Source organism: Pinus tabuliformis, chromosome 7 (assembly GCF_031772625.1).
Source record: "Pinus tabuliformis cultivar Carrire ecotype Pingquan chromosome 7, CPIR1, whole genome shotgun sequence".
Taxonomy (NCBI): Eukaryota; Viridiplantae; Streptophyta; class Pinopsida; order Pinales; family Pinaceae; genus Pinus; species Pinus tabuliformis.
The window spans coordinates 588,734,211-588,759,667 of record NC_142293.1 but is presented as its reverse complement, the minus strand read 5'-3'; the positions used below and the strand labels follow the sequence as shown (position 1 = coordinate 588,759,667).

General features: G+C 41.2%; 1 protein-coding gene across 7 annotated transcripts in view; it reads right to left on the bottom strand.

The window, feature by feature from the left end:
* Positions 1–25,457, bottom strand: part of LOC149248810 (lipase-like) — a 430,114-nt gene that overhangs the window by 225,684 nt on the left and 178,973 nt on the right. For 6 of the 7 annotated variants that reach the window (XM_089458552.1, XM_089458547.1, XM_089458549.1 and 3 more), the window contains 2 exons: positions 19,875–19,940; positions 19,673–19,720 (listed from right to left, as the gene is read on the bottom strand). The exons of the other annotated variant lie outside the window; for it this stretch is intronic. In XM_089458552.1, the coding sequence (XP_089314678.1) occupies positions 19,673–19,720; positions 19,875–19,940 (114 nt within the window). The remainder of the gene's footprint in view (positions 1–19,672; positions 19,721–19,874; positions 19,941–25,457) is intronic. 7 annotated transcript variants of the gene reach the window in all.

Here is a 25,457-nt window from a genome sequence, read left to right as displayed (position 1 = left end):
TGTGGTACACGAGTTACCTCAGCCTTTTTTTTTCCACCCTTCTTCATTTTCCTTTTGCCTTTTCGTGATTTTTTTTTAATATTACAGCACGGGGCTCCAAGTCATGAGAACATATTGTGTATGATATAAGTAGTGGCTACCCCCTTAAGGTGGGGCAATTCATCACCCACCCAGGGTTAGGACATGCATGGGTTACAAAATGATGCAAGGGAAACTCATGGGTCCCTAGGAACTAGGGTGATGGCCATAATGAAGGGGTAGAGCTCATGTTTAGCTTTTACACACTTGCTAATATAATGTCCGAACCATCTTTTGCATTTTGTGATATTATTTTCTTTTGTAAGTGACCATGATATGATTTTAATCTTTTTTTTAGCTGCATCAAACTCCAGGGCAACATTCCAGGCCCGACCTAGACATGTGGAGAAGGGGAGGGGGGATTCTAGAGCCTTGTAGACCCAGAGAAGGAAGATGATGAAATAGGGCATGTAATGTGCGAAGGAGAGTGAAAAATATGAAACGAGAAAACGGGATTGTGCCACCAAAATCAGGGTTTCCCAAGTAGTGCCAATCCTGACGCTATAAGCCAATAGGGGAGGTCCCACAGACTAGGGTTGACGATTAACTCCCCGTTTAAGGTAAGGGAACAAGACTACTGTTAATTTTTCAATGTTCTATGTTGTAACAATCACTTGTAACAATTCTTCAGCAATCAATTATCCAATATATTTTCAATCACCCAATAACAATAAGCAATTGTAGATAGAACATAAAACCATATGCACAATAGAGGACAACCAAGAGCAATACAAAGAGAGATTTTGGTCAAAGACCAGGGAAAAACCCCACAAGGGGGAAAACCCTTTCCAAATTCTTCTTCTATTATATTGTCATCAAATGTTCAGTAGAGAGATACATAGTCCAAGTACATCCAATAACTAGTCAAAGGTCAAAGCCTTGATCAACCAAGTCAACTAACCAATATCAAATCAATTTTTGGCATAAAAGTCAAATCTAGTCAAACTTCAATTCTGCAACTTCCAGTCAAATCAATAGCAGTCAACGCAACTCTTACCAGTCCAAAGACAATGGTCAAATCTACTCCAAAACGTTCGATCAACCTGTCAAAGAATGTGGCCTTCCTTGCTTGGTCAAAAACAGTCAAAACAATCTCAAAAGTCTGGGCACAAAATCTGATCAAAGTCAAAGTTTGACTTGCAGAAACCCTAGCTCAAAAATTGCAGTCATAGTGGGCCAAATTGCCCAGAAAAATTTGATTTTCTCTCTCCTAAACTCGGCCTTCAAAAACAGATCCAAAACCAAGTCAAAATAATTCAAACCATCCAAAGTCAACATTAGTCAAAGATGCCAAAACAGAAAAGTCAACATCGCCACATAATTCTCTCTTCGCACGTGTGAGCTCGGACCCTGCAATTTTTAGACCAAGTCGAACCAACAAAGATGAATGTGTGATATGATTTGATGCCTTCAAGTGATGTACCTGGGGTTTTGGTGGATGAATTTCCTCTTCCAGGTCACCTTGTACTTTTTGATGTGACATGGATCAACAATAAATTAATAATTTCCCATGTGCAAATTAAATTCTTCCAAGGACCAGAGTGGTCTTCTTAGGGTTTGTAGGGCTTCTCCAAAGAGGGAATTTCTCCCTCAGCTGCCAAATTTCAACAACCCCTCTTAGCTAGGGAGGAATTTCCAACTACATCATAAGTCTCGTCTTGGATGTCTCGTCATCATCATCGTTGTATCATCTCTGCTCATCTACTGAAAACTCTCGATCTAAAGAAGAATCATCATAGCGGAGATCAATCTGCCATCCTATATTCGATGACAATAAGTAGGGTACTACTTATGAGAGGTAAGGATCACAAATATCCTATTGTTCGTTGATCTTCCCACCTCGATCCTCGAGAATCAAGTGGTAGAACACCTACATCTAGACGTCGGATACAACTTACCATAAATGGCAAGGATCAGCCACGTCTCAAATCTCCTCACCCATTGGCTAGATGGGTGGCAATCCCAACAAGCCCAACTTGTGGGTAGGATGTAAACTGGGGTATACTCGATCAAGTTTTGGACTTGACAATAGGAACCAGATACAACTTACTATAAGTAGTAAGGATTAGCCATGCCTCGGGACTAGATACAACTTGCCACAATTGTCAAGGTGTAGCCATCCCTCAAAAGGACACTGGAGTAAGGGACAAATACAACTTGTCATTAGTGACAAGGATCAAACTCTCCCTAGCACCCTCAACCCCAAGAGCTCTTCAGGCTCCATTCCCACCCTAGGAGCTCAAACAGGGAGGAAGAGCATAGCTCAGTGTTCTCAATCAGCCATGACTCTTTTCTGGAAGGGTCACCTCCACCAGTCCAAGCTACTCTCTGAAGACCAAGAACTCCCTTTTCAACAAACGCTTGGTAAATATGTCGGGTATCTGCTCATTTGTTGAAATGTGATGGAGTCTTACGCCTCCTCTCTACACCATATCCTGGATATAGTGGTATTTGATCTCAATGTGCTTGGACCTGTCGCAGAACACAGGATTCTCTGAAAGTCGTATCCCACTCTTGTTGTCACAATATATCACAGTGGTATCCAGAACCTGCTGAAACAACTCTCCAAAGAGCTTCCTCAACCATACTGCCTCATAGCTAACCATGCTAGCAGCAATATATTCAACCTCAGTTGTGCTAAGAGCTACGGACTTTTACTTCCTTCTCATCCAAGATATTGTGGCAAACCCCAGGCTAAAACAACACCTTGATGTGCTCTTCCTGTCAACAACATTTTCAGCCCAGTCAACATCAGTGTATCCACGTAGTCTCACATCTCTGACATTATATCTCAGTCCAAGATTAATAGTCCTGTGCAGGTATCTCAGCACATACTTAGCAGCAACCCAGTGTGCATGTAGAGGCTTGGTCATAAATTGACTCAAAGTGTTGACAACAAAAAATATGTCCGGTCTAGTGTTCACCAAGAACATCAGTGCCCCAATCAACTGTCAATACTCAGAGGGATTTGCCAAGTCAGGTCCTGCAGCTTCACCACATGGCTTCTTAAAGTTCATCTCCATTGGTGTGGCCATGGACTTGCACTCCACCATACCAAATCTCTCCAATAGCTTGACAACATATTTCGATTGAGAAAGGAAAATCTCACCAGGTCTCAACCACACCACTAAGCCCAAGTAGTGCATCAAACCAAGGTCTCTCATTTCAAATTCAGAGGTCAACTCCCTCTTACACTCGAGAATAAGAGGCTCTCCACATGTTAAGAATATATCATCAACATATAATACCAAAATCAAGGGCATACCTTGGACAACCTTGAAGTAGAGATTCAGATCAACATTGCTTCTTGTAAATCCAAGCTTCATCAGGTAGTTATCAATGCGGGCATACCAAGCCTTAGGGGCTTGCTTCAATCCATAAAGCGCTTCCTTCAACCTGCACACATTAGTCTTCCTTTCATGATCCTCAAAGCCCTGTGGTTATTCAACATATACTCCTTTTAGAATACCATGTAGAAATGCGGTATTCACAACCATCTGATAAAGTGTCCATCCCTGGCTAGCAGCGAGAGTAACAATAAATCGAATGGTAGTGTAGCGGGAAACCGATGCAAAAATGTCATCATAGTCCTCTCCATTTTTTCCGAAGAAACCTCTAGACACAATCTTGCCTTGTATTTCTCGATACTTCCATCCGCAACATGCTTAATCTTGTACAACCATTTAGAAGTCACAACAAACTTTCATTCAGGTCTCGAAACCACTTCCATACATCATTCTTCATGATAGATTCATATTCTTCGGTCATAGTATTATTCCATACTTGTTCTTTCACAAATTTCTCAAACGTGTGTGGTTCAGCCTATATAATGTTGCTCATTGCTACAACATATCCCTGATATCGACATGGCTTCTTGATTTCCCTGAAGGTTCCCCTTGCAGTAGCATGTCTCTCAGCATCTTGTAAAGTGTCACGAAGCCATAATGATCTCTTCTTGGCAGGAGGATTACACAGATGGGGATCCAAGGGGTCCATGGGTTCATCATAAACATCAATCTCTGGCTCAGGCATAGGAGAGTCTTCTTGTACATCCATGGCATCATCCCATTTTCTAGCATTGGCAAGGGGAGGAGTGTCCCTTGCTTTCCCAATGGCAACATCTTCATCAAATGTTACATCCTTGCTAAATTCTATATTTCTTTGACCAGGTACATATATTCTATAAGCTTTAGAATTTTCACAATAGCCAACAAACGTACCTTTCTTTCCTGAAGCTTCCAGCTTGTTCCTTTTTCCTTCGATGCATGAAAGTAGATGAGGCAACCAAAGATCCTCAAGTGTCCAACATCAGGCTTTACACCTGTGAAAACTTCTTCGGGGATCTTGTCACCCAAGGCATGATCAGGAGTCCTATTTTGTACATAGACCGCAATGTTTGTAGCTTGTCTTGCGGAATGTGGGACAAAGGCAATCACTCTAGAGTATCCCACATAAGTTTTGAAATGCTTGAGAGATTTGACTAAGGCATCTGCTTGCTTCTCCATGGTACTATACTTCAATTCTGATCCTTAAAGCGACCTACTCATGAAAGCAACTGGCTGCTCATATCCTTCTTCATTCTTTTGGAGCAGCACACCTGCAGTGGTATCCTCTGAAGTGAAAGAGAAAATCATGAATTTCTTAGAATAATCAAGTCTAACAAGCACAAGTGCCTTTGCTATGGAATCCTTAATCTCCTGGAAAGCTACCCTACCCTCATTTCCCCATACAAATTTGCCATCTTTCTTTAAAATACTTTGGATAGGCTTGGCAATTTTAGCACAATTTGGAATAAACCTCCTAAGGAAATTTACCATTCCTAGGAACTGTCATTGCTCAAACTAGCAGGGGTTCTAGGAGGGGATACTATAGAGCGTGAAAACTCCAATACCAGAATCATATTGCAGCAACTAGAAATTATTCTCCTAATTGTTAATTTTATTTAACAATTTATTTGCAGTTTGCTATGACAAATACTGAATAAATCACATTGTTTCCGCTCAAACCAGTAGGGAATCTAAGGGGAATCCCTAAAGTGAAAATGCTAGGCCAAGGGCGACAAATGGAGTCTTAGCCCACTGTCACCACAGCTAAGAATCCCTTCTTTTTATGGATTTTCACCGATGGGAGGTGACCCGGTAGTTAGGGAGTCACTTATAAAGTATATATCAATGAAGAGGTGTGAAGTGACCTTAGAAACCCTTTCCCTAGGATAGAATGAAGAGTGGAACTTGCTTGCCTGTTAAGCAAGGGACTTGATTTTCTAGGGAGAGGGTACGAGGATTAGAGGGTTGACCTATAAGGATAAGACATATAAAGGAGGTTCTCAATCCCTAAAATCCCTTTGAGAACTTGGATTCTCAAGTAGTCCTTGATAAATAGGCTTTGGTGAAGAATGGGACCACACAAGGCCAAGTGGACCCAGCCCAGGTTAGGGGATGGATTTTGGCAACCAATGATGTTCTTAACCTGTCCAAGGTGAGGGGAAAATATCAAGCAAGAATTTTCTTCCAAAGATGTCAAATTGATCCTACTAGGTTCTAGCCTTGGGAACACTAAGGAAAAACTTGATCCTAGAGCTAGGGCTTGGGGTATCCGGAGGTTCCACTATCGGAATTGATTCAAATTTGGAGGAGAGCAAGGGGACCCACCAGCACAATTGCATCTAGGAGATTGAAGTTTTCCTATGGCTAGTTTCCCGGGAAATTGATGCCCTAGGTGACCTAATGGGGCTAGACCTAGGAAAATGGGGAAAAAGGTAGAAAAGAGGGTTAAAGTGATCATCCTTTTTTAGGGACCAGTGCCTGATTCACTTGGGGATATGGAGTCAAGGGTAATAATGAAGAAGGATTTAGTTTTTTACTCAAGGAGACTCCAAAAGTCAACTTCGTCCAATGTTAGAGGAAAGAGAAGAAAAGTGACTTTCAAGCATTTATACTTCATACAAATGGTGCAAGCTTATCAAGATAGCATGATCTCTAGGAAATTTCATTCATCTAACAATGGCCCATAAAAAGAATAAGCTAAATAGACACATAATTCCACATTTCGTACATGCAGCAATTAGCCCTAATTATAGCGAAATTCAAATGTATGTAGCAACAAGAAATTACCGTTAAATTTGCACTTACAAAGTTAGAGAGTATATCCAACCAGCATCACATTTGTAAATAAGAATCTCCAAGACAGAAATAGCCCAAATCCATACACCAAAATTCATCCATCATCCAAAATAATCCTCCAATGAAAAAAAATGCGAAGTTCTCTAAAGATAGAGAGATCCCAAGTCAAGTGATGATACAAATGAATCCAAATCACTTGTATTTATACACATCTAAGGAGTTCGAATTAGCCTCCTTGGCCTACATAAGCCCTGAAAATAAAATAATGTGCTAATAATACAACCTTTTGGTGACAAGCCCACCAAACTAGCTCACAAATGAAAAAGTAAGCCTCTCAAGAGGACAAATAATAATATATGCATGTCATAGGGCCCTCTAGAGGCCTAATGTGGTCCATGGGTGCCACAATGAAGGAATAGGACCCTCAAAAGCAGTGGACAAGGGGTTGGCCCCTTGTAATACCCTGTGGTGCTCCAAATGACTGTGGGGGCACACAAGTGTCCTCGTGGGTCTCCAAACAAATTGAAGATGGATGTAGGTTTCCCTCAAGGGCTAGGATGATAATGTAGGAGATGCCACATCATTGTAGAGGTCGTAGACCATCTGCCACGTGTATGGTGTAGCTGGGCATGATGGATCAGGTGCATCCTCCTCGTCCAATAAGTGAACCACGAGCAATCTCTGAATGGATGTGGGGATCCATGAAGTGAAATCTACTGTTGTGGAGGCCCATGGCTCTCAATGCTCACCCTATATGTGCCAATGTAGCCCTCTAGAGGATTAAGACCCCGTATAGGGTGACCAAACCCCAAATGGAAACCATCTGCAATCTTGCATAAGATCTAATGCGTACCCTAGGCTTCCAATACAACAAGTCATTAAAGAAATCGAGCAAATGAGCTTACCTAATCATGGACCATAGGTGGGGACTTTATAATGGTCTACCCTTCCATAATGGGTTCCGAGATGTGTCAATGTCTCCTAAACTCCTAATGGGGTTAACCAAGTATCCTATTAGGTGGTTTCTACTTCTAAAGGGGGTAATATAGTCAAGGTACATCCTTCAAAAGGTGGTGGCATGTGACAGATAGGTGAAAGGAGTAGGGGATGAGAAGGGGCAGCCCTCAATCACATACTAGGGTACAGGGTAGCTAATAAGAGGGAAGCCCATACTTGTGTTTATAATGTGTAGGAGGGAGCAATCATGGTAAATGAGGTGCCCTAGCCTTGGTTTTTCAACCTTTCTTTATATGCCTTTTTCCTTTTCATGATTTTCTTTGATTAACTGCTCGGGGCTCAAGGGCTTAGAGCATGATGTATAAGATATGGAAGTGCATTCCCCTTTTAAAGGTGGGGTGGTTCATCGCCCACCAGGGGTTGGGACAATCATGGGTTCCTGTATGACGAGGAAGGTTTATGAAACCTGCTGGAACTAGGGTGATGGTCATGATGATGGGGTAGAACTTCATGTAATGGCTTTTGCCCACATAATAAATGTTTTTGTCCCGGCCATCTCTTGCATTTTGTGGTACTTTTCCTGTTGAATGTGGCCATATATGCTTTTGACTTTCTTTTTAGTTGCATCAACCTCCAGGCTTCATCCAAGCCATGACTGAAGGTGTGGGAAAGGGGAAGGGGTGAGCTGACCCTATGTGGACCCGATGGAGGAATGTGGACCCAGGTGGGAGAAGTAATGGATGGGGTAATAATGAGTGGAAAGGGGGTAATATAAGAGGATAAGGGAGCGGGACCACGCAACCAAAATCAAGGTTTTCCATGAAATACCATCCCTGAAACCAAATGGTCAGTAAAAGAGATCCCACAAGACTAAAATCCAAGGTCAAGTCCTAAAAGGGGTCTAGGGGACAGAAGCACAAACCTAGTCCATTCTTTCCGTCGAATCCCCCCACTAATCCATGCCCAGAAGTGTCCATGATAAGCAAACTACAAAACTCAATTTCAAAATGACAACACATACCTTTAGCTTCGAGAGGCCCACCTTCAAACATACGATCATGGCAGATGGGCGAGGGACCACATGGCCAGCTCAGGTGGTGGAGAAATGGCACAATGAGCTAGCTGATAGCTACAAGGGGCTGTTGGCTGCCAGTTGAGGACCATCTTGGAGAATCTTTTTCTCCTAGGGATATTACCCACAAAATGGCGAGTAACATCTGGCTCCAACTGGGATGTGATCTCTCAAAGAAGAGGGCGAAGCTACTCGAACGGGAGGTCACGAGAACTCTAGCAATCTCTTGGTTACCATAGACCTGTCACCTCCACATACAACGGATGAACAAAACACGGGGCAGCATGCTTTCGCGGAGTCTCATGATCGCACATGCTAATATGTTAGGCCATAGAATCAACAGAAAATAAAATATGCAAATTTTAATTCAGATGCATCTAATCTACCATGAGAAATATCATATGATGTTAGTTCTAATGAGAGAATGAACAATCAATGCATCCTACCCTAACATCCATATAGTAAAGCTAATACTAAGTATGATCATAAAGCCAGTGCAACCAACATATCATCACATCAATATACATATGCCTGCCAGTATGATTACTCATGTAACAACCCCCAAATCGAATGTGGACGTAGTCACATGGCGGACGAAGCGGGTGGGAGGCGGGAAATCAAGGGCAAGAATCTATCTTGGAGCTAGGGCCTGAAATATCTCAAGATACCACCGTCGGAATTGCTTCAAATTTGAAGGGCCTCTAGAAGACACAACAATGCAGTAGAGAGCAAGAGATCAAACTTTTTGGGTGGGTGAATTGTGAGAAAATTGATGCCCTAGGTCACCTATCGAGGCTAGGCCCAGAAAGAAAGAGATAAAGGTGAGAAGAATATGCTTTTGAGTGATCACTAATGGAGGATCAGTGCCTAATCCTTTGGGGAATATGGAGTCAAGATGAAATTTGTGTTTTAGAATAACTTCACCAAATCAAGGAGCCTCCTAGACAACTTCGCATGGCAATAAGGGCATGACAGTAGCTGCTAGAAGAGTTTATACTCAATGTGCAATAATAGATGACTTATCTAGATATGTTCAATAGAAACAATCTCTAGGAGCATTCACCCCTTTACACATGATACATAAGATGATGCAACGCTATAAAGACTAAATTTCCATAATTTCGCATAAGAAAAGCAATAAATTCCAAATCTAATATAGTGAAAATCCCAGCAACATCAATGTCTTTAAGTAAATAACAATAATAAGCATGAAAAGAGTACTTACATGTGAAAAAATAGTATATCCAATCATCATATTATGCCAATAATGAAGCTCTAAGACAAGAGAGAGATATGCGAACATCAAAATGCATTGATTACATCCAAATTTGTCCTCCAAGAAGGATAGCGAAAATCTCACAAGAGAGAGAGACCTAATCCAAGTGATGATGATACATATTATTCATCTCACTTCTATTTATACACTAATGAATTTGATTTAGCTAAATTGGCCTAATTTAGCCCCAAAAATAAAATAATGTGCATAATAACAATATCGTTGGTGACAAGCCCAACAAATAGCTTAGTAATACATGAATAATCCTCTAAAGAGGGACAAATGAACAATAAAGTGAGTCATTGGGCCTTTGAGGACACGTAATGAAATCCAAAGGGTGCCATGATGTAGAAATGGACTCCCAAAATAGTGGACAAGGGGTTGGCCCCTTGTTCCCCAAACAAGAACCTGTGGTGCTCCCAAGTGGGTGTGGGGAACAAGGACATCCTCATGGGTCTCCAAGTGGATCGAAAACGCCCGTAAACCATCTGTAAGAGCTAGCATGGTGATGTAAGCCCTCCCTCTTCAGCGAGAGACATCCTTTAAACCCTGGAACATCTGCCAAGTGTATGGTGCAAATGTGGAGTCAGTTGGGCATGGTGAACCAGGTGCATCATCCTTATCCAAAAGGTGGAACACAAGCAATCAATGATTGGTGTTGGGGATCCATGAAGTAATATCTACTATGGTGGAGGCCCATGGCTCTCAACGCTCACCCTACAAGTGCCAATGTGGCCCTCTAGAGGGCTAAGACCCCGCATAGGAAGACCAGGCCCCAAATGAAGACCCACATGCAATCCTGCATAAGAGCCAATGCGTCCCCTTTCCCTCCAATACAACGTCATTACAATACTCAAGTAATAAAGCTTACAAGTCTTGGAATCAATGGGGCACTTCATGGTGGCATGCCCTTCCATAGTGGGCTTTGGGATGTACAAGTGTCTCCAAGCTCAATAGGGGTTAACCAAGGACCCTATTAGGTGGTTTCAACCTCCAAAGGGGGTGAAATGTCCATGGTACATCCTTTAAGTGGTAGGTGGAAAATGATATAATAATGGAATGGGGTGGGGATTAGGGGAATCATCTGTGAAAAATTGACAAAACCGAATCCTATTGCAGCAACTGGAAAAAATTCTCCTAATTGTGAATTAAATTTAACAATTTATTTACTGTGAGCTACAACAAATACTGAATCAATCACATTGCAACCTACACAAAGAAGTTGCGAAATAAATAAACATTGGAAGAAATACTAGCACACACACATCAAATGACAGTTATTTTTGGACCAATGTCCCTGAAAAAACCCAACTTGAGAAAATCGGTGCAGTAGCTGAGGGTTTTATTATTATGTCGCAGTGAAATAATCTGAGTACAACTGGATGCCAAAATTGGCAATCCTACAAAGAAAAACTGGCAAAAATCTGGAGAGGAATTTTCCTCACTCCGCAGGCAATTTCCCGACAACACTTTACTTCAGAATTTTGACCTTCTAAAACACTGCGTCAACCTTTGCGCTGCTCTGCCTAGCTGGTTGGACGTCTTTCCTTCTACTAGATTCTAATGAAGTCATTCTTCCTTCTGCTAACCAGAAAGATGCTTCTCCGACACTCTGGGACTCCTTCGCGACCTCTGGAACTGAAAATGTCAATCTTCCTCAGCAAATCAACTTTGCCTCTAGAGGCTACTGCGCAGCTCTGCGTCAGCCTCTCTGTGGCTTCTCTGTCTCCCTGCAAATGAACTCGCCAGATCACGAAATCTTCCTCTGGCTTCACTGTCCCTGGCCCTCTCTTATTACTTCGATTTCTCTGGCTCTCTCCAACAACTCAATGTTGCTACTTAGGAAATCGATTTTCTCATGAAATCAAACTGCTCAAGAGTTTTCTACAATCCCCATCAACTTCTTATAATCCTCTGTTGAGACTTCGACAGCCAAAATTGGATCTTAATCGATGATTAGGATTAACTTGAAGTGGATCCATGTGAGTTTCTAGAACATTCACACCATAAATTAATTAATTATGATTAATTAGTCATATTCCGTAAGTTTAGACTTAGAAAATATTTAAAAACTAACTAATAATCTAATTAAGTCATTTCTAAGAAGAATTTCCATAAACGATTTATGGGTTTTAGAGATCTCATGTATTCTAGCCAATGTGGAAAAAGTCGAAGTCGGGATTAATTCGGCAAGGGTCCAAAAGTTGAAAAACTCGTTAAAGTCGGGAGTTTTTTGAAAAAGTCGGCAAAATTAAAAAACCACAAAATTATTCATTTTTTTATTTTTTTTTTTAACATCTAGAGTCGAAGCCATAGTTTAGAGGTGTTTTCAGTGTTTTACTACAATGTCATTCTTTACATGTGAATTCGATCACTAAAAGGATGTTACACTCTTCCAGTTTTTCAACATCATCCACAAAAAATATGATCATAACAGTGTTGATTCTTGGGAATGTTCATCAACTATTTACACTGCCTTGCTTGCTAGTCTGGATACTCCTTGTCCTCTTTCTCTTATGTCTCACAATCATGCTCATCGAGGTAGGTATGCACTTCTTTTTCATAGTCTTCTCAGTTTCTTATAGCAGCCTTCTGACAGCTTAGCCTTTGGCTAATGTCTCTTCTATATATTTTTTTGCACATCTCATATAGATCCCTATTGTTTTGCAGACATAACATCCAACAAGAGCAAACCAATAATAGTCGTATATGTTTCAACATTCAACAGAATATAGCAATCAAGCAATTAATTTTCTCAATAACACCAACCAACTGTAATGCTCGAAATTAAGATTCAACAACAAAACAAATTGCACAGCACAACGTTATCACCAAATTTCTAGGGGCTATGTTTGAAAGATTCCACTCTCTGCCTTAAGATTAAACAAGAGAAAATTATATCACTTTCGCCTTTGCGGCCTATTTATCCGTGGCCTGGGAGGGAGGCAGACTTTTTGGGTCGACTCCTGATTAAATCGGGAGTATAACAATTAAATCGGGATTTTTTCCTTTCTGAAAAATTCGGCAAAAAGTCGGGGGATTAAATCGTTTAGTTTAAAAAATCGCATTTTTAGGATTAAATCAGGATTTTTTGCAGACTTTTTCCACACTAATTCTAGCCTCTCCACAAAATTTCAAGGCTAGAACACATCTAATGCTACAAAAGCTAACACTCCCTCTTAGCGAGGAATGTATTCTAGTGTTGCTACCTCCTGTAGCAACACCCTGTCTCTGCATCATCTCCTGCCACGCTGTTGATGTTTGGCTGCTACTACCCACTAACCATTGCGCAACTCTGATATCCGCTACATTTGTGTTGTTGTTGACCGTTTTGTCAACATTGCATCTGCCCTGCAACTCCCTCTCCATCTATTGTTGCTGCAACTGCAACATTTGCAACTGAAAAGCATCCTAAATACTGAATCAACTGTGATTAGTATAATGCATCTGCCACCCGAGTCTCTGACTATTGCTAGTATTTGCATTGTCGCTGAGGCATTTGCATTGCTGCTAACTCTGCACTGTGCCACTCTACAATGCTGCCAACTCTGCACTGTGCCACTCTACAATGCTGCCAACTCTGCACAGCGCTGCCCAGCATCTGACTACAACTAGACTCTACATTTGTCACTCTGGTATCTAACTACATCTACTGCCACTCATCCATCATGCTACAAAATACTGTGGGCCCCCGTAGCAAGGTATTGATTCAAGAAGTGGACCTCCTCAAGAATCCTACCCAACTGGCACACTTGAGTCTCATACTCCTCCTCTTGGACCTGGTGCCCCACTATCTCCTTTTCAGCCTAATCCCTGGCTGGGACTCTTCTTTTCTTTGCAACTCGCACTTCCTCCGACAACTACAAGTCGATCTGCCTTCTCTGACAATCTCATACAGTCATCCCTACAAAGCTGCAAAATCTATGAGACTCAAAACTGGAGAAAATAAATCCAAAAATCTCTCTCTTTCCAGTTGCTCAGTTGTTGGGTTTGCTACTCGCATTCCCTTTTGGAGTGAGAAGATCTGCTCACAACTACTGCCAATCTGCAGCTGGAAAAATTAATTCTCTAAAACTCAAGATCCCCTGAGAGAAATTTCCCCTCTGTTGTGTCTGCTTTTCTCTCTTCCACCCCGACGCTGGCTCTACTCTAGCACACTGCTACAAAACCACTGCGTCCAACTAGAGATCTACTCTGTGAAAATACTGGGTTGCTCCCCCTGCCTCTAGAAACCCTCGATCTGGAGAGATCGAATTCTTTTGTCCCTCTCAGAAAAATCGATTCTCCTCAAGAATTCGACCTCTTGGCCAAGGTGACTACACTGCCTCTGGGGTTTTGATCTGTTGCCCCTCAAGGAACAATGAAACTCCCTCTTCTTTCGCTACCGAGCTCTCTGGCTGATCATCTATCCTCTAATACCATGTGAAAAATCGACAAACCCGAATCCTATTGCAGCAACTGGAAATAATTCTCCTAATTGTTAATTAAATTTAATAGTTTATTTACAATGAGCTACAACAAATATTAAATCAATCACACTGCAACCTACACAAATAAACTGCAAAATAAATAAACATTGGAAGAAATACTAGCACACACATAAAATGACAGTTATTTTTGGACCAATGTCCCTGGAAAAACCCAACTCGGGAAAACCGGTGCAGTAGTTGAGGGTTTTATTATTATGCAGCAGTGAAATAATCTGAGTACAACTAGATGTCGAAATTGGTAATCCTACAGAGAAAAACTGGCAAAAATATAGAGAGGAATTTTCCTCACCCCACAGGGAATTTCCTAGCACCACTTTACTTCAGAATTTTGGCCTTCTGAGGCACTGCATCAGCCTCTGTGTTGTGTTGCGTCGCTGGATGGACTTCTTGCCTTCTGCTAGATTCTGATGAAGTCGTTCTTCCTTCTGCTGACCAGAAAGATGCATCTCCGACACTCTGCAACTCCTTCCCGGCCTCTGGAACTGAAAACATCAATCTTCCTTAGCAAATTGACTTTGCCTATAGAGGCTACTACGCAACTATGCGTCAGCCTCTCTATGGCTTCTTTGCCACTCTGCAAATGCACTCACGGGACCAGGAAATCTTCTTCCAGCTTCACTGCCCCTACCCCTCTCTCACTGCTTCGATTTCTCTGGCTCTCTCTCTAGCAACTGAATGTTGCTACTCAGGAAATCAATTTGCTCATGAAATCGAACTTCTCGAGTGTTTTCTCCAATCCCCATCGACTTCTTACAATTCTCTGTTGAGACTTCAATGGCCAAGATTAGATCTTAATTGATGGCTAGGATTAACTTGAATTTGATCTATGTGATTTTTTAGAACATTCACACCATAACTTAATTAATTATGATTAATTAGTCATATTCCCTAAGTTTAGACTTAGGAAATATTTAAAAACTGACTAATAATCTAATTAAGTCATTTCTAGACGGAATTTCCAGAAACAATTTATGGGTTTTGGAGATCTCACGTATTCTAGCCTCTCCACAAAATTTGAATGCTAGAACACATCCGATGCTACAAAAACTAACATCATCCAGACCACAATTCAATGTTCATGGGTAGCTATAATAAGGGAAACCCACACCTCGGTATGTGAGTGTAGGAGGGAGAAAATCATGGTACATGAGCTACCCCGGCCTTTGTTTTTCCACCCTTCTTCATATGCCTTTTGTCTTTTATTGATTTTTCTTCATAACTTCTCGGGGCTCCAGGGGATGAGAGCATGATGCCTAATATGTAGCAGTGGATGCCCCCTTAAGGTGGGGCGGTTCATCGCCCAACAGGGGTTGGGACAATCATGGGTTCCTTAATGATAGAGGGGGGCTTATCTAGGGCCCATAGGAACCAAGGTGAAGGCCATGGATAAGGGGTAGAGCTCATGTTTGGCTTTTGCCCACGTGTTAAATTTGTATGTATCGGCCATCTTTTGCATTTTGTGGTACATTTCTTGTTGAGAGTGGCCAAATTATGCTTTTTTTTTTCTTTTTAACTACATCAACCTCTGGGGCATCGTTCCAGGCCCGACTCAAGGTGTGGACAAGGGGAGGGGGAAGCTAACCCTATGTGGACCCAGTGGACACATCTGGACCCGGATGGGAAAAGAGATGAATGGGGCTAAAATGAGTGGAACGGGAGTGATATAGGTGGTTTTGGGAAGCGGGACCACAACCAAAATCAATATTTCCCATGTAGTGCCAACCCAAAAGCCAAATGGTCAATAAAAGAGATCCCACGGGACTAGGATATAAGGGTAACCACAAAATCGGGTAGAATACAAGCCTAACCCATTCTTTCCGCCGATCCCCCCACCAATTCATGCCCAAAAGTGCCCATGACAACTAAGGAAAATTACTCAACTATACCAATGAAAAACCATACCTTTGGGGTCGAAGGCCCACCTTCAAACATACATTCATGAATCATAACAGATGGGTGAAAGACCACATGGCCGGTTCAGGTGGTGGAGAAAATGGCACATCGAGCTATCTGGGGGCTGCAAGGGGCTGCTGGCTGGCAGAGGAGGACCATCTAGGAGAAAAAAAAATATTTCTCCTATGTATACTACCCACAGGTGGTGGGTAACAATAGGCAATCATGAAGATCACCGCAAGCAAGTGAAACAGGAGTTTCAAAAAGGATTCAAAATGACAGACTTGGGGCCACTTTAGTACTATCTCAAGTAAAATTTTCACAACAACATCATCAAATCTTCCTTATTCATACGGAGTATGCTACAGAATTGTTAAAGAAGTTTGGCATGGCAGACTGTAAAACATCTCTTGCTCTTATGGAGCAAATCCTAAACTTTCAAAATTTGAAGGGGGAATTGGTAAACAATACAACCAATTGATAGTTGATTGGGAACCTCACTTACTTGACTAACACTTGTCCAAATTTGTCATATGTAGGAAGCATTCTTTCCAGATTATGCAGGAACCTAGAGAAAGTCACTAGAATGCAGCAAAAAGGGTCCTCTGATACATACAGGGAATGAAAAATTTTGGGCTTCTCTACAAGAAGAACCACTTTACACTTCTTGCATATTCAGATGCAAATTTATCAGGTGATATTGATGACAGAATTTCAACATCGGGTTATTTAATGAATATGGGTTCAGCAATAGAATCTTGAAGTTGTAAAATGCAAGCAATAGTGGCAAATTCTTTAGTAGAGGATGAATACCTGTCAACTTGGGAAGCAGCATGTCAGATTGTCTGACTACATCGAATCTTGCAGGATCTTGGTGTTATTCAGAAATCACCAACTACAATATTCATTGTTAATCAATCAGCAAACAAAATAGCCAAGAATCCAGTTTTTCATAATAAAGCCAACTTTCAACTTGGGAGGCAGCATGTCAGATTGTCTGGCTACATCGAATCTTGCAGGATCTTGGTGTTATTCAGAAATCACCAACTACATTATACATTGATAATTAAACAACAAACAAAATAACCAAGAATCCAATTGTTCATAATAAAACCAAGTGTGTCAACACCATGTATCATTTCATCATTACTATCATCAACAACTGAATCATCAAGAATTGAGAATATTGTCCATCTAAAGATCAAACTTCACATTTTCACTAAGCCATTGGGAAAAATAAAATTCTCCAAGTTTAGAAAAGAGTTTGGCATTGGTAAAAAGAAACTTCAGGATTAAAGGGGGAGATGTTAACCTCATAATTCTAAATTTTATTTAGTTAATTAGTTTTCCTAGATTAGATATCATTTTTGGGATTCAACTGCGTTAAGTAAGTCATTCACGAATGACCATTTCCATGAGAGGTAGTCGTAACTGACTAATTTCTCATGATTTTTGAATAGTTCACTTAGCACTCATTGCATCGAGTGATGCTCACAGGGGTGAAGAAGTGGGATTGAAACTAGTGAAATGAATCACATAGCATCAATCATCACTTCCGGGGCTTTGCACCCGGTAACCAGGACTTCCCAGGAGGTCACCCATCCCAGATCTCCTCTGGCTCAAGCGCGCTTAACTGTGGAGTTTTTCCCCACAATCAAGCCCACTTAGCTTGCTACCCCATTTGCAAAACCTTAGCAAGTATTGTGCCTCATGGACCATTCAAGTAGAGATCCCTTCACTCTTTTTGAATTTAAGTATGGGGGTTTACGCAGTGCATTATATTAGATATCATTTTTGGGATTCAACTGCGTTAAGTAAGTCATTCACGAATGACCATTTCCATGAGAGGTAGTCGTAACTGACTAATTTCTCATGATTTTTGAATAGTTCACTTAGCACTCATTGCATCGGGTGATGCTCACAGGGGTGAAGAAGTGGGATTGAAACTAGTGAAATGAATCACATAGCATCAATCATCACTTCCGGGGCTTGCACCCGGTAACCAGGACTTCCCAGGAGGTCACCCATCCCAGATCTCCTCTGGCTCAAGCGCGCTTAATTGTGGAGTTTTTCCCCACAATCAAGCCCACTTAGCTTGCTACCCCATTTGCAAAACCTTAGCAAGTATTGTGCCTCATGAACCATTCAAGTAGAGATCCCTTCACTCTTTTTGAATTTAAGTATGGGGGTTTACGCAGTGGATTATATTAGATATCATTTTTGGGATTCAACTGCGTTAAGTAAGTCATTCACACATGACCATTTCCATGAGAGGTAGTCGTAACTGACTAATTTCTCATGATTTTTGAATAGTTCACTTAGCACTCATTGCATCGGGTGATGCTCACAGGGGTGAAGAAGTGGGATTGGAACTAGTGAAATGAATCACATAGCATCAATCATCACTTCCGGGGCTTGCACCCGGTAACCAGGACTTCCCAGGAGGTCACCCATCCCAGATCTCCTCTGGCTCAAGCGTGCTTAACTGTGGAGTTTTTCCCCACAATCAAGCCCACTTAGCTTGCTACCCCATTTGCAAAACCTTAGCAAGTATTGTGCCTCATGAACCATTCAAGTAGAGATCCCTTCACTCTTTTTGAATTTAAGTATGGGGGTTTACGCAGTGCATTATATTAGATATCATTTTTGGGATTCAACTGCGTTAAGTAAGTCATTCACGAATGACCATTTCCATGAGAGGTAGTCGTAACTGACTAATTTCTCATGATTTTTGAATAGTTCATTTAGCACTCATTGCATCGGGTGATGCTCACAGGGGTGAAGAAGTGGGATTGAAACTAGTGAAATGAATCACATAGCATCAATCATCACTTCTGGGGCTTGCACCCGGTAACCAGGACTTCCCAGGAGGTCACCCATCCCAGATCTCCTCTGGCTCAAGCGCGCTTAACTGTGGAGTTTTTCCCCACAATCAAGCCCACTTAGCTTGCTACCCCATTTGCAAAACCTTATTATTTCCAAAATAATAAAGTTAATTCTAAAAGTGTTGTATTCCCTAGACAATAGATTGGCCTTGTCACAGCCATGTCATAATGATTATCCTTGAGTTGTTGATTAAGGACACATGGCATGTTGAGATGAGGCTAGAGAGGTTATATATATGCTATGCCTCTCACCCCTTACATGTCTGAGGAAACTTCTGCTAAAATTATCATAAAATTATCCCATCTTATCTTATCTTCCTTTCAAGTGTCCTTTTCTTATCATCTTTCTTGGTTTTCAGATTAATCTTATCACTGTTTGAGCACACTGCATGCTTGTTCATCTCAACACTGCTCTAGATCCAGAACACCAGAACCAAGCGCAGATTATTCTCAGGCACCTCATTATCTCGTGAGACAGAAATTAATAGATTGTAATATTTATTTTATTTACCATTCGCTATATTCTACCAATCATAAGAATGATAAGCAGAATAGTTATAAGAGGTTACCAAACCTAACAGTTGATCTGGCGACCTATCATACCAACCTAGAATAATTCCTAACAAACTGTATTTAGTCTCAAGCAACGCTCCAAACATAAAACAACATCATTGCAACTCAAAATTCAAAATGAATTATAGACTTGGCTTTATATAAAATAAAATGACATTCCAATTTGAAAGATCGGTCCAAATGTGAAGTAATTGCTTAGTAAAATTGTGTGCATCTTTCAAGCTGAGACAATGTATTTGTTTGTATAGAAAATTAATTTAATTTCAAGCAAATAACAGGATATAAACACAACCAAATCCACAAGAACTGTGTGATATGAAATACACCTGAAGGCAATGTTCTACATCCACTATGAGTTCTATCAGCTGGAAGTTCTGTTACAACATAAATTCGACAAAATCAGTTGGTGTAAACAAAAAATTTGCTGGGAACCATGTAAATTCTGTTATTAGAAAGATCATATCTAGACACTTGACACTGAGCAATTGATAAAATTTTAGACAAGTCCAGTTGGCCTGTTGTGCATGCCTTTGTCAAACCACTGCATCTTGAACAAGTCCAAGAGATAAGAGCATTCAGGTCACTCATATACACCTGAAATATATGCCACAATAGGAAAGTTTCAAATTCAATAACAAACAAAATGCTATCTGTACTGACATGATAAGAGTGTAAACAAAGCAACTTGCATCCTTTCACAAATCTGAGATCAATGTAATTTCCATTGCAACTCTAAAGAATTATCTTCGGTAGGCATATCACCGATAATAATTTTATCCAACTAAACAAATAAATGTTACAGCAGGAGCTCAAAAGTCAAATCATACAATTGGGAACAATATTCACACCAGGAAGAAGAAAATTATGAGCACTTTGGTGTTGGTGTTACCATTTTATGTACACATCATATGATGAAATATATTCAGTGTCAGCTTAGTATTTCATTTGAATGTATCATTAGTGTCTGTCTTTCCATACAATCATAGTAACACTTTAGGATTGCAATATAGCTCGAGAAAATTCCTCTCTATTGAAAGCATTGAATTTTCTTCTCATGTACATCCATTCCGAGTGAACTTTCCTTTCAGGGTGCCCTTGTATGTGAACCTGTAAATCCTTTATGATGCCACATACATCAAGAGATCTTGTATCAATACCACATACATTTCTATATGGTTGAGTGGTTTCTAGACCCAATTGGTTCATGACCCTTAGTAACATTACATTGGTGTATGCCCCTCAGTTTGTTAGTTTTGTAGCATTGGATGTGTTCTAGCCTTGAAATTTTGTGGAGAGGCTAGAAGACATAAGATCTCCAAAACCCAGAAAAACCCAGAAATTGCTTCTGGAAATTCCACTTAGAAATGACTTAATTATATTATTGGTAAAGTTTTTAAATCTTTCCTAAGTCCAAATTTAGGGAATATGACTAATTAATCAGAATTAATTAGGTTATGGTGTGAATGCTTTAGAAACTCACACGGATCGACTTCAAGTTAATCCTAGCCATAGATTAAGATCTAATCTTGGTTGTTGAAGTCTCAAAAAAGGATTATAAGAAGAAGTCGATGGGGCTTGGAGAAATAACTTGTGTAGTTCGATTTCATGAGCAGATTGATTTCCTGAGTAGCAACATTGAGTGGCCGGAGAGAAAGCCAAAGAAATCGAAGCAGTGAAAGGGGCAGGTGCACTGAAGCTGGAGGAATATTTCCTGATCCGGTAAGTGCATTTGCAGAGAGGCAGAGAAGCCACAGAGAGGTTTACGCAGAATAGCGCAGTAGCCTCTAGAGGCAAAGTCGAATCGCTGGGGAGAAGCAAAATTTCAGTGCCAGAAGTTGGGTAGAGGTTCTAGAGGCCAGGAGAGATGCTTTTCCAAACAGTAGCTGGTCAAACGGCTTGAGGAAAGTTGTTCCAAGCTGAGAGCAACAGCAACTGCGCAGAGTTAGTTTGGACGACTCAATTTGAGCTGAGGTCAGTGTCGGGATTTGCCTGTGGAGTGAGGGAATTCTCCTCACTAGATTTTCTTGCCAGTATTTCTCCGTAGGATTGCCAGTTACGACATCCAATTGTACTCAAATTATTTCACTGTTGTATAATAATAAAACCCTCAGTTGTTGCATCGGTTTTCTCGAGTTGGGTTTTTCCGGGGACATTGGTCCAAAAATAATTGTGTCATTTTATGTGTGTGTGCTAGTATTTCTTCCAGTGTTTATTTCTTCCGCAGTTTATTTTTGTAGCTTGCAATGTGATTCATTCAGTATTTGTTGCAGCTCAGAGTAAATAAATTGTTAAATTTAATTAACAATTAGGAGAATTATTTCTAGTTGCTGCAATAGGAATTGGGTCTCTAATTTTTCACATGGTATCAGAGCACAAATGATCAGTTGGAGAGCTCAGTAGCGAAAAGGGTTGTTCATTGAGGGGCAGCAGTTCGAAACCCCAAACACAGCGCAGTCACCTTGGCCAAGAGGTTGAATTCTTGAGGAGAAATCAATTTTTCTAAGAGAGGGATAGGAAAAATTCGATCTCTCCAGATCGAGGATTTGTAGAGGCAGAGGGAGCAACCAGTATTTTTTGCAGAGCAGATCTCTAGCTGGACGCAAGAGTTTTGCAGCAGCTGCTAGAGCAAAATTAGCACCGGGAGGAAGAAGAACACACACTGGGAGGGAAAGAATTCCTCAAGGAACTTCTAGTCTCAAGAAGTTCGATTTCCCTTACAGTGAGCAGTCATTGTGAGCAGTTTTTCTCACTCCAGAAGGTACTGTGAATAGCCTAGCTAGCAGAAGGGAAAAGGAGATTTTCGACATCATCTGAGATGGCCACTATCGAACTTCGAAATCAAGACAAGTTGGACGGTGCTTCCAACTATGTCATCTGGAAGGCAAGGATGTCCTTCCTTCTGGATGAATATGGCCTGAAGTTATATATTGATGCAGTGGTAGCTACCCCCACAAAGACAGATCAACTGAAGGAATACCGAAAGGAGATGGTGAGGGTGAAGAGATTGATCCTAGATGGTGTCTGGGTTCATGTTGTATCACATATAGCGGCCAAGGGAACGGCCAAGGAGATGTGGGATTCCACGCTATACCAAGGCACTTCCAAGCAACAAAAGATGTACTTGGAGGAAAAGTTGAGATGCACCAGGATGCAGAAAGGGGAAAGCATAGACCCCTTCCTCACCAGGATTTAGGAGATCCGAGATCAGTTGTCAACTGTTGGGGCAGCGCCTCAACCCACAAAGCTAGTACGATTGGCACTCAACAGTGTCTCAGAGGAGTGGCAGGTATTTGTCCAAAGTATCTTGGGCAAAGAAACCTTGCCAAGTTGGGACAAGATGTGGGCTGATTTGCAACAGGAGGAGTTGAGACAAGCTCTATTGAAGAGCTCCATCAGTGGTAGCATCAGCAGCGGGTCGAAGCAGGTGAAGGAGGAGAATGTGGCCCTTACTTCAAAGGGTCCTAGTCATGGACAGGGGGAGCAACGAAAGGAGAACCTGTCAAAGGTCAAGTGCTTCAGATGTGGTGAGCTTGGCCACTACAACATCCAGTGTCCTCTCAGGAAGAAGGAAGAGGAGAAGCAAGACCAGCAGGCAGCATCAGCATAGACCGATAGGCTTTCCTCCAGGCTGGAGGAAGACTTCCTTGTATTTGTTGACATACACCTAGGAGTCAAATGGGGTGACTTGGTGTTGTAGCCTCAGAGTGCTATAGATGGGAAGGATTCTTGAGGAGGTCCACCTCTTGAATCAATATCTTGCTACGGGGCCCACGGTATTTTGTAGCGAGATGGATCAATGGCAGTTGATGCAGTCAGATGCCAGAGTGACAGATGCAGAGTCTAGTTGTAGTCAAATACTGAACAGCGCAGTGCAGAGTTGGCAGAAGTGAAAAGTGGCATAGCGCAGAGTCAGCAACAGCGCAAATGCCTCAATGACAGCGCAGATACTAGCACCAGTGAGAGACTCGGGAGACAGATGCATCATACTAATAACAGTTGATTCAATATTTAGGATGCTTTTTAGTTGCAAATGTTGCAGTTGCAGCAGCAACAGATGAAGAGGAAGTTGCAGTGCAGATGCGGTGTTGGCACCAGTGTTGCAGGGTCAGCAATAGCACAGATGCAACACATATCAGAGTTGCGTATAGTTGGTGGGCAACAGCAACCAGACATCAACAGCGTGAAAGGAGATGATGCAGAGACATGGTGTTGCTACAGGGGGGAGCAGCAACACTAGAACACATTCCTCGCTAAGAGGGAGTGTTAGCTTTTGTAGTATCGGATGCGTTCTAGCCTTGAAATTTTGTGGAGAGGCTAGTGTTGGGAATAACACTGAGGGGGGGTGAATCAGTATTCACAAAGCAATAACTTTTTCATTTCCATAATCAGATTTACATACGCTTTTTCAGTGAAGGGAACTCGTGTGTGCACACAATTGTTCTTAAGGCAACTAGCGTATATCCAGTGATCTTATGATTTAGTTAATTCATCATATGTCGATCTTTAATCAGTGCATCAATACCTTATTTAAACATTAAACAGTAACCATGTGCATTAATAACAAAAATAAACCATCACGCATAAGCAACACACATGAACACCAAGATTTAAGGTGGAAACCCAATGCGGGAGAAAAACCACCTGTTGTTGTGTCTCTATCTCCTTTTAATATAAAGAATTATCTGTTTACAATCTCGTACTGGTGCAGGCTCATCCCAGTACGCAAGCACCCACCTGCAGAAGGCTACAACCTTCTCTCGTTCTCTAGCTTCTACTGGAAGGGAGCTACAACCCCCTAGTTCTTGTACTAGCCGATATGTTTACTAGTACGTAGGCTCTGACCTACAGAAGGCTACAACCTTCACTCATTCTCCAGCTGCTATTGGAAGGGAGCTCCAACCCCCTGATCAAATCACTAGCCACCACAGGCAGGAAGCTTTGACTTCCTCACTGAAGGCTCCAACCCTTAGTACCCTCCAGGGACCACGTTTCATAAATTTTCATACTGAATACTCTTGGTACACAACAACACAAAATGTAGGCCACATTTCGTCAAATTTTCACACTGAACCCATCAGAAACTTTGAAGCTCAAAATCAATCACCACTGTTATACATCCAGCAAATACATCTGCATCAACCAATCACTGAAACCCAATCATCAATCTTTGAATCAACCATAATTGAATCATTCAATCACTGAAACCTCTAACATATTGAATCAAACAATCACTGAAACCTCTGAGATACTGAATCATACAATCACTGAAACCTCTGACATACTGAATCAAACAATCACTGAAACCTCTGACATACTAAATCAAACAATCACTGAACCTCTGACACAACTGAATCAACCATTCATTCAAACTTAATCAAATTCAACCAAACAACTAGAACAGACAGATCACTGTAACCAGTACACAGATCTGAACCCAGAACACTACATCAACAACCAGAACCAACTGTAACCTCAAAAGTCATGTGTCAGAATGTATATGCTCCTTCAATGAAGCCAACATGCATGTATACGCTACTTCCTTTAGCCCAACCTGCATATACCTTTAAAGATACTGAATCATAAACCTCTGAACCACAAATTGTACCAATTAGTGACATTCTAAAGATTCACTGTCATATTACAGAGTTATAAACAGATAGCAACAAAGATCACCCTTCTTTCTCAATCAATCAATCAACCAGACTCAATCTCCTTATACAATCAATTCTACTTTCAGATCTAAGAAGACGTCATTGACAAACAACAATAAAACAGCAGCCCTGATCTGATAGATCAGTGATCCCTGAACATCAAGCTTTTCTTTTGCATGCACTACTTGGAAGAGCCGAACCAGTGTGTATACGCACCTTCACCAAAGCGAACCAGCGTATGGATCTGCAAATACTTACTTATAACTTCACTGCAATTCCCGACTTCAGACATACCCAGATTATTACTTATAAAGGATAAAACGTGTGTTAGCAATACGATCTAGCCTATCCATTATCAGATCACATAATGATAAGTCATTATGATCTTGATCCATCACTAGATCTCATCCATCATCAAAAACTCAGGTGCATACTTAGTCTAGATCAAGCAAAGCATCAG